The 10,362-nt window shown below is 48.0% G+C and overlaps 1 protein-coding gene across 1 annotated transcript in view; it reads right to left on the bottom strand.

Annotated features, from left to right (window-relative positions):
* LOC103258533 (putative SEC14-like protein 6) overlaps window positions 1-6,587 on the bottom strand; it is a 17,501-nt gene extending 10,914 nt beyond the window's left edge. The window contains 2 exon segments of the mRNA XM_008056202.1: window positions 4,126-4,201; window positions 6,534-6,587. Of these exon segments, the coding sequence (XP_008054393.1) occupies window positions 4,126-4,201; window positions 6,534-6,587 (130 nt within the window).
* Between the last annotated feature and the right edge of the window lie 3,775 nt (window positions 6,588-10,362).

The raw sequence follows: 10,362 nt of genomic DNA on the forward strand, positions 1-10,362 counted from the left end.
TGCCCAGGCGGGTCTCGAACCCGCGGGCTCAGGCAATCCACTCACCTCAGCCTCCCAAAGGCACGGGACTACAGGCTAAGCCACCGAGCCCGGCTCAATTTATATATTTCAAATGGACAAAAAAATTAGTATCATTTACAGTATCTTAAGATAAATTGCCTTTTTTTTTTTTTTGAGTAGCAGTCTCACTCTGTTGTCCAGGTTGGAGTGCAGTGGCACGCTCACAGCCACCACAGCCTTGACCTGCTGGGCTCAGGTAATCCTTCCACCTCAGCCTTCCATATAAATTACCTTTCAATGAGAACTTCCTTTCCAGTACTTCGAGGTCTACAAGATGTATCAGAGAACGAACCACTGCGGAAAATGAAGACCACTTCAATCGAACGGAAGGAAGGGGAAGGGGAGGGGCCTGTGGTTTTCTTTTGGATGAACTGCTTATAACACTGTCTTTCAGGCAGCCTAGGGAGTTTCATATTCTCTTTAGACATCATTAGGCGCTGAAGCTCTTGCTGGACACTTTGATGCTATATGAATTATGTCATTTTGCTGGCACTGCTATAGTTCTGGGGCCCACCACTCCATTAGAACTATTAACTCCATTCATATTAATTTTTGTTACAAATCTTATAAAGGGAGGGTGCTTCTGGGTACTTAGGTCCACATTCTATTTTAAGGCTGTATATTCAGTTTTCATAAATTGTGAAGCCCGCAGTAGCTGACATCTTGCGTCATTGTCACTTGAAGCCTGACCCCGTTTTCACCTCCCACTGTCCCCAGACCCTTTCAATATTTGTCCTCAATCTGGGTCTCACTCTGTTGCCCAGACTGGAGTGTAGTAACACAATTAAAGCTCACTGCAGCCTCTACTTCCTGTGCTCATGCAATCCTTCCACCTTAGCCTTTTGAGTAGCTGGGACTAAAGGGACGTGACACCATTTCCATTCCCAGCTGATTTTTTTTTTTTTTTTTGGTAGAGATGAGGTCTTTTGTTGTTGCCTAGGCTGGTCTCATACTTCTGGGCTCAAGCTATCCTCCTACCTTGGCCTCCCAAAGTGCAGGGATTACAGGTGCGAGCCACTACACCTGGCTTCAATCTTTAAATCTATATAATTTGACTAGTTCATGGAGCAGATAGAGCCAGCTTTGTCCAGAAGAAAATAGGGCTACCAAATGGGGAGAATTTAAATCAATCACCCAGAGTCACCCCCAGAACTTTCTGTAGTCACACAATTATACTGGAGAAGAAGAGCATTTTTAATGACTTGGGCAAAATACTCAGTGAAAAAAAACAGTATAGAGTGTATGAGCTCAATTATGTTAAAATAAATTATATATAAATTTACCTCATGGCCATGGTGGGATTACAGATGACTTGTGTAACTCTCTTTGTGTTTTTCTTTTTTTTCCTTTTTTGAACTGGGGTCTCAGGCTGGAATGCAGTGGCACCATCATGGCTCACTGCAGCCTCGGACTCCTGGGCTCAAGTGATCCTCCCACTCCAGCCTACTAAGTAGCTGAGACTACAGGTGTGCACCACCAGGCCCAACTAATTTTTTTATTTTTTTCATAAAGACAAGTGAGATCCTATCTGTAAAAACAAAACAGTATAGAGTGTATGAGCTCAATTATGTTAAAATAAATTATATGTAAATTTACCTCATGGCCGTGGTGGGATTACAGATGACTTGTATAACCCTCTTTGTGCTTTTCTTTTTTTTCCTTTTTTGAGCTGGGGTCTCACTCTGTCACCCAGGCTGGAATGCAGTGGCACCATCATGGCTCACTGCAGCCTCGGACTCCTGGGCTCAAGTGATCCTCCCACTCCAGCCTACTAAGTAGCTGAGACTACAGGTGTGCACCACCAGGCCCAACTAATTTTTTGATTTTTCTCATAAAGACAAGTGGGATCCTATCTGTAAAAACAGAACAAAACAAAAAACCCTAAGGCATGGGGAGGAGGGCTAGACCCAGGTCTTTGGGACTCTAATCGGGATTATTTTCTGAGGATATTCTAGGTGGAGGGAACTGTCTGAGCAAAGATGAGCTGGGAAATCCTGTTGGCAACTGTGTCCTAACTTATAAAGTACATACCAGGCTCAGAGGCAAGTTGCCCTCACAGGTTTTACATAGGCTGCTCATCACATATTAAGTATTCTGGGCTCTTTTCTCTACATTCAGTGGTATGAATTCCCTGTGGAATCCTGTACTGGTTGGGGTTGGTGTGATGATCAACACAGTTTCATAGTGGTTTCCTCACAGCAACTAAAACCAATCCCAGTCCTACCCTATCGGGAAGGAGTTTGAGTATGGAAGTTATAGCCACATTCTCAGGGCACTGAGAAAGGGTCTCCTGTTTGTGCATTTATGCATTTATCTGATATTTATCTCAAGAGCCAAGAGCAAATCTCTTCCTTACCCTGGTCCCCAAACTCTCTGGGAAGATGTTAAGCAATTGGCCTCTAATGTCAGACTGGCCTGGCTTTGTCACTTGCTAGTTTGGTGACTTTGGTCATGTGGCTTAGCCTCTCTGAGCCACGGTTTCTTTTATTGCCAAAAATGGTGCTAATAATGGTATTGGCCCAGCAGGGTTGAAGAAAAGGAAGAATAAGAAGGAGAAGGAGAAAGAGTAGGAGAAGGAGGAGAAATCAAAAGCAAATAAAAATGGCTTTAGCCGGTACCCGATACAGAATAAGTGCCCCAAATATGGCAGTAATTATTACTACTCCTTGTACTAGCCACCTCCAAGATGGCCGTCAGTGATCTTCACTTGCTAATATTCTCTCCTCTGTTTAGTTCTGTTAAACATAAATTAGAGGAGGTCTTTGTTTTGGACTCAACTTCCACACTAGGCCCCAATAGACCAGACTAAAAATCAAAATGGAATCCCTCATACTTATGAAGCTGAAACTGAGTTGTTATCTGGCCTTCATGGGAAATCACAAGAAAGAGATAACGGCCTAATTTCACAAACAGGCCAGTTTTAATCTTCGGCTGGAATGATAATGAGGTTCCCTCTGTTTGAATTCTTACAACAAAGAGAACCTGAAGTCACCTGATTTAATCAATCAATCATCTCTCTATTGTTCTGGCTCTCTGTCCTTGGCTTATAAGAAAAGTAACTTTAAAATGACCAATCTGCTTTTTGTTATGTTTCTGCTTTCTTCAGCCCTTTTTCTGTGTATAAAACCAACCGCCTCTGCTTGACTTTTTGGAGTATTTATTCTATTTTATAAAGTGAATTGTTGCCTGATTCTAGAATTGCAATAAAGCCAATCTTTAAATGTGTTCTAATTTTCTCTTTTGACAGTTTGCTTCCACACTATGCAGGACTGAACTGTATAACCTACGGGATAATGCAAGAATGATGGAATGTGACTCAGAAGACTTGGTTGTAAGATATTGCCACTTCCTCCTCGCTCTCTTGGAACACTCATGCTGAGGAAGCCAGCTGCCATGTTGTGAGGATGCTCAAACAGTCTTATGAAAAGGCCCATATAAGGAAGAACTGAAGCCTCCTGCAGCTTCCTGCCAACAGCCAGCGATGCAGCAATGACTTGACAGATAGTAAGACATCTTGAAAGCCCCAGTCAAACCTTCAGATGACTGCACCCCTGATTGACATCTTGACTGCCACCTCATGAGAGACTCTGAGCCAGAACAACCCGGCTAAGTCTCTCCATAATTCCTGGCCATGGAAACCATGGGAGATAATAAATGGGAGTGGCTATTTTATTTATTTATTTATTTATTTATTTATTGAGTTGGAGTCTCACTCTGTCACCCAGACTGGAGTGCAGTGGCCGCTCCCGCTGGGCTCCGGCCATCCTTCCACCTCAGCCTTCCAAGTAGCCGGAATTGCAGGCATGCGCTACCACGCCCGGCTGATTTTTTTATTTATTGTAGAGATGAGGTCTCGCTGCCCAGGCAGGTCTCGAACCCACGGGCTCAGGCAATCCACTCACCTCAGCCTCCCAAAGGCACGGGATTACAGGCTGAGCCACCGAGCCCAGCGGGAGTGGCTATTTTAAACAGCAGTGTTTTGGAGTAATTTATTACACGACAGCTACCTAATACACTACTTTTTTGTGCCGTTGCCACTCCCTCACCACCATCCTCTATCCTCACCTCAGAGCCAGCACAGGAGGAAGGAGTCATCAGGATTGGGCAGGGCAGACAGCACATCCTGAATGCATTCCCGGAACTGAGGATAGAAGGCAAGAGACCCAGGGCAGAGGGACTCCTGATGCCTTGATGCTATCACAGGGCTGGCCAGTCTCCCTCAGTCCTGCAGGTCTTGCTTGTCCTTGGGGAAAGGAATATCTGGGTGAAGAGGGCCCACCAAGGCGAGGAGAACCAGGACTTGGACCAAGTCATGGCAGTTTCCTTTCTCCCTCTGGGAACTGGAATGATAACAAACCAGTTGCACAAAGCAGCAGAGAGAATTCAGTGTGATTAAACACAGAGAGGATTTGTGAGCCTGACTCTTCCCTCAGGACTGGGGACAGGGAAGGACCCTCTTTAGGGCCCTGATCTTCATGCTTAGGAAACCTCCAGACCAGGTCAGGTGGGAAGATAAGTTGCACAGATCAGGTGGAAAGATAAGCTGAGCAGAATCTGAGGCTCAGAGAGGTTGAACAACTTGCCTAGTGTTACACAGCCAGTGAATGGCAAAGCCAGCTGGTGAATCACGAATCTGGTGTAGAGCCCATCATCCAGACCTGAGTGAGGGGTGGCTTAGCCTGGTGTGGGAGAGGATCCTTCATGGACAGGGCCCAGGAGTTGGTTGAGACCATTCAACTGGCCCCAGGCCTACCCTGCAGGGTCTAAGGGCTGAAGTCACATTCCTGGGTGGATGTCACCAGCTTTCAACACTAAAGAACGCGATAAGGAAAAGAGCACTGGACAAAGAGTCAGCAGCCCCAGTGTGGTCTTGCCTGAGTTACTTCCCTTCTCTCTGGGTCTTGTTCTCGGCGGCCAAATGAAACCTCAAAGGACCTTCTCTGAGCCTCCCACCCCAATTGAGCTGATAACCTTTGTCTTCAGGAACACAAAGGAGTGTCTGGCTCTGCACTAAGCACTAAATTCATTCTGACATGATACTATTATTATTCCATTCCTTATGTGAGGAAACTGAGGCTGGAAACAGTGATGTGACCTGCTCAGTCAATATGAGAAATTCTTTTTTTTTTTTTTTTGAGTTGGAGTCTCACTCTGTTGCCCAGACTGGCGTGCAGTGGCCACTCCCAGCCACCGCAGCCTCGACCTGCTGGGCTCCGGTGATCCTTCCGCCTCAGCCTTCCAAGTAACTGGAATTACAGGCATGCATTACCACGCCTGGCTGATTTTTTTTGATTTATTGTAGAGATGAGGTCTCGCTGCCCAGGCGAGTCTCGAACCCGCGGGCTCAGGCAATCCACTCACCTCAGCCTCCCAAAGGCACGGGATTATAGGCTGAGCCACCAAGCCCGGCTAATATGAGCAATTCTTAACCTCAATTGTCTTGTAAGAGGATGCATCCCTGTCCTAAGCAAAATGTCCTTTTCCTGATACAGAACATACCTCTTTCTTTTCATTTTTAAGAATTTTATATTAGATACTTACAGGAATTAAGATCAATTACTTGAACTTTTCTTTTTTAAACTAACTGCTTTATTGAGATATGATTCAGGTCTGGATTCACCCTTGAACAACTTTTGTCCCTGACTTTATTTCTTTGCACTTTCAGTTTTCTTTTGAAAGTCTGTACAATTCAAGAAACACAACTTTTAAAGTCCGTAACAATTCTTAGGCTAGATTTGAATGGTAACTTCTCTCCCTTCCCAACTTTATTAATTTATCTTTATTTCTTTTTCTTCTGAATTCGAGTCTCACTCTGTTGCCCAGGCTGGAGTGCCGTGCACACTCATGATCACCCCAGCATCGACCTGCTGGGCTCCAGCGATCCTTCCACCTCAACTTTCCAAGTAGCCGAAACTATAGGCGCGTGCTACCACACCTGGCTAATTTTTTACTTGTTGTAGAGATGAGGTCTCGCCAAGTTGCCTGGGCTGGTTTTGAACCCATGGGCTCGGGCAATCCACTTGCCTTGGACTCCCAAAGTGCTGGGATTACAGGCTGAGCTACTGAGCCTGGCCGATATTTATCTTTAATTGCTTTTCATCCTGTTGTCTCCCATGGACAAAAAGCACATTTTCTTGTACTGCTATACATTAGTAACACATTCATCAAATTCCTAAAGAAAGGAGTCAAGTTACCAACATACAACTTTATATTACACTGCCTTGGAATTCAGCAGCACAAAGAACAGTGAACTATTGCTTGTTTAAAATTCCACTAAGTGAGCCCAGGAGTTCGAGGCTGCAGTGAGCTATGATCGTGCCACTGCACTCTCCCCTCTAAGTCATTAAGACCCTCAGAATTGGTAAGAGAACCAGAATTGCAGAGCTCAGGGCACCTGAGGCATCTTAGGGCCTGCCCTTTCTGGGGTAGAAAGGGAAACTGAGGATGGTGTAGGGCTCTCTCCCTCAATTTACCTGGGCCAGCGACTTTTCCTGTGATGGGCTCAGGTCACCTACTTGTCCACTCATGTTGCCCTCACTGCTCCTGAATCCAGGCCCCTCCAGGTCACCTGTCTTTCACCTAAGCCAGCAGCCCCACCCACACCTATCCCTGCCCAGAAAGTCTCTCCTCTTCCTGTCTGCCTCAGGGCAACTCATGGGGCCCAGCCCTTGCCAGGTGCTTGAGGAACTGGCCCCTGGACTCAAATCTGGACCTCAGTTCAAATCCTCTTTTGTAAAATGAGGACAGTGATGCTTGCCTCAGCGTGGACATGGCATGTTGAAATTGACACCACCTGATGTCACACACATGGAGGCTGCCGTCCACCCTGCCTCTCAGTGCATTGTTCTCTACTTCTGTGGTCCCATCAGATGCCTCCTTGAGCCAGAGCAGGCCACCTCTCACCCCCAACAGAGAACAGTAATTGTGCCCTAATGTGTTCCAGGTTCCATCTCCTACCCAACATGGCCAGAGCAACTGCCTATAACTCATCACACCTGTTAGGACACATGGCTTCAGGGTTGAGGAAGAGGCTTCCCAGACCCAAACCCAAGAAGGTGGATGTGCAACCCTGAGCTGGGTCACACCTGGCCTGGGGGCCAGGATGAAGGGTGAAGAGGGACAACTGGCTACGTCTGTCCCACCACCTCCTAGACCTGCAGAAAGTTAGAGCCCGAGAGGACACTTGAGTTCATGCTGTGTGTACAGGGCATGGCACACAGTAGGTGCTTATCTTAGTCTGGGTTGCCCAGAGGCTGACTCTGAGACAAGGAGTCTGAGCAAGGAATTTATTTGAGAAGTGACCTGGGCAACACAAGTAGGGGAGGGAGGAAGTGAGACAGAGTGGAAAACAGCTGTACACAGAGGGTTTCACTGTATGGAAGAGCTCAATCCTAGTGGGGACTTGGGAGACAGCATGGAACACAACCCTCAGAGTTTTCCCCCCTTAAGCGGTGGAGTCGGGGGAGCTGGGGGAGTTATAATCCCACTCTGGACAGTCTTCGGTTGAGGGCTGCTCCAGGAGCTGCCAATTCTGCTGGCATGCCTGGCCTGCTGTGTGTATGACTCAGAAGGCCAGAGAAAGTTCTCAAGCAGAGAATTGCAGGTGCTGCTGGGGAGTGGTGAGGTTGGGGGTACACAGACAGGGCAGTGCCAGCTTCAGCTCTCATCAGGGACCATTTGTTGGGCCATGTGTCAGGTTCTAGGCCAAAGTCTTCATGTGCTCTGTGGGCCGCAGTCTGTTCCTCCCCTTCTGACAGAGTCTGGAGGAGGGAGGCAGCTGCTTGAGGCCACACAACAATGGAGTGACAATCAGGACTGTCTGGTCCTGGTGTTTACTCAGGACACTGTATCACACTGGCCAGGCATCAGGGAGAGCCAGGCATGTGAGTGGCCTTGCTCAGCCTGGGGATCATCTCCCCTCAGTCGTCTTCCTTCAGATCTGCCTCTGCTGTGGGGCGGGGCCTCCCCAGTACCCCACACACCCACAGACTACAGCTTTAGCCACAAGGGGCAAATTCAGGAATTCTTCCCTGCTTCTTCCTTTGTCTAGGCTCTTGACCCCTTCTCCTTAGGTTCCTACCCCTGGCATCCCTGGCTCATCTGAAGCTGGCTTCTGAGTACATCTCTTCTCTGCTACCAAGCCTCTCTTGGCTCTTTCCTGCCCTCGGGAAAAACAAATGCCTTAGCCTGGGCTGCAAGGCTCTTCTGGGTCCTTCCCAACCTGATTTCCCCTGCTCACCTCCCAGGCCCCTTGCCTCTTCCATTCCCTTCCAGCTTCTTTTGCTGTTCCCTCTCCCTGGAATGCCCTTTCTTGCCACACCCTGCATCCCAACCCTTGCCTCCTTCAAGGGCAGTTTTATTTTTATTATTTTATTATTTTATTTTTTATTTTTTGAGTTGGGGTCTCACTGTCGCCCAGACTGGAGTGCAGTGGCCGCTCCCAGCCACCGCAACCTCGACCTGCTGGGCTCTGGCGATCCTTCCACCTCAGCCTTCCAAGTAGCTGAAACTACAGGCGCGCGCTACCACACCCAGTTAATTTTTTTGATTTATCGTAGAGATGAGGTCTCGCCTGCCCAGGTGGGTCTCAAACCCATGGGCTCAGGCCAAGGGCAATTTTAAATGCCTCCTTCTGTGAGGTCCATTCTGATTTTTTTTTTTTTTTTTTTTTTGCTGAGAAGTGAAATCCCACCCCCATCCCCTGAAATCCCACACCCCACTGTCACCTTCCATCTGCCTGGCTATTGTGACCGTGGGTCCGCCGCTTGGGCTCCTTGAGGGTCTGGTTCATCATGGTACACTTTTATCCCAGCACCCCACACACCCACAGTGCATTGTACACAGGAGGTGCTCAATGAGAAAGTACCAAAGATGGGTTGGCAAGGGAAACCGGGAAGGGCCACCTCTCTTTTCTTGTCCTCTCTACCTCTTTCTGGTGCTTCCAGGTTGTTCCTGGCCTGCCCGGGGCCTGCCCACTCTCCAGAGCAAGTACCACCTGGGACCCCTGCCTCTACCTATCCCTGTCAAAACTACCTGACCTATTCCATCCCAGTGTCACATGGGTTTTCACCCATGAACTCATGCCTGCACACGTGTGCATTGGCTGATGTGTTCTCCTTCCCAGGGAAATGGGGCCCTGGTTAGCTCTGGAAGGCTCTCAAGGGTTAAAAATTTCTCCCTCTCTTCTCTCCTTCCCTCCCTTCTTTTTTTCCTTCCTTCCTTCTTCCTTTCCTCCCTTCCTCTCTCCTCTCTTTCATCTTTCCCATTTCCTATTTTTCTTTCCTCTGTCTTTCAACATTTATTAAGAATCTACTGTGTGCCAGGCACTGGCCTTGCACTGGAAGCCAGTTGTAACAATAAGACCCAGTGCCTGTCCTGGAGGAGCCCACTACCAGGCACTTGAAAGACCAGCAAATCAACAGTTGCATCCTGGGTGAGCAGAGCTCAGATGGGGAAGCACAGGCAGCTGTGGGAACCCAGGGGCCCCCACACTAGCCCATGGGCTTGGTTTCAGGGAAGAGCTTGTTTTGGAAAACTGCAAAGGGAAGGGGCCCTCACAGTAGAGGGAACAGCATGTGTGAAGTCTCAGAGGTAGGTAGTGGGCTGGCTTCTCCCCGAGGGCAGTGGGTACCGTGGAGTAGAGACCAGCCTCAGGCTACAGGTGGATGGCTTCTAAGGGCAGGCCTGGGGGTGGGAGGTCAGCGGGGTTCAGGTGAGAGGCCTAACCCAGAGCAGGGGCAAGATATGGAGAATGGATTCATTTCCTTGTGTTTCCATAACAAAGTACCACACGCTGAGTAGCTTAAAACAACAGAAATGTATTCTTTCACAGGCTCAGAGGCCAGAAGTCTGAAATGAAGTTATTGAAGAGCCATGCTCTCCCTGGAACTCTGGGTAGAATCCTCTCTGGTTTCTTCTTAGCTTCTGGTGATGGTTGTCCGTCCCTGCCATTCCTTGGCTTGCAGCTGCAGGGTTTCGATCTTTGCCTGTTGTCACGTGGCCTCCTCCCTGTGTGTCTCTTTACATGGCATTTCCGCTTTTTATAAAGACAGCAGGCAGATTGGATTAGGGCCCACTGAATGACCTCATCTTAATTTGATTGCATCTGCAAAGACCCTAATTTCTTTTTTGTTTTGTTTTTGAGTTGGTGTTTCACTCTATCACCTAGGTTATAGTGCAGTGGCATGCTCCCAGCCACCGCAGCCTTGACCTGCTGGGCTCAAGCGCTCCTTCTGCCTCAGCCTCCCAAGTAGCTGGAACTACAGGTGGGCGCCAAGACGTCCAGCTGATTTTTTGATTTAT

This window comes from Carlito syrichta, unplaced genomic scaffold (genome assembly GCF_000164805.1).
Source record: "Carlito syrichta isolate Samal-C Ts95f unplaced genomic scaffold, Tarsius_syrichta-2.0.1 Scaffold302276, whole genome shotgun sequence".
NCBI lineage: Eukaryota > Metazoa > Chordata > Mammalia > Primates > Tarsiidae > Carlito > Carlito syrichta.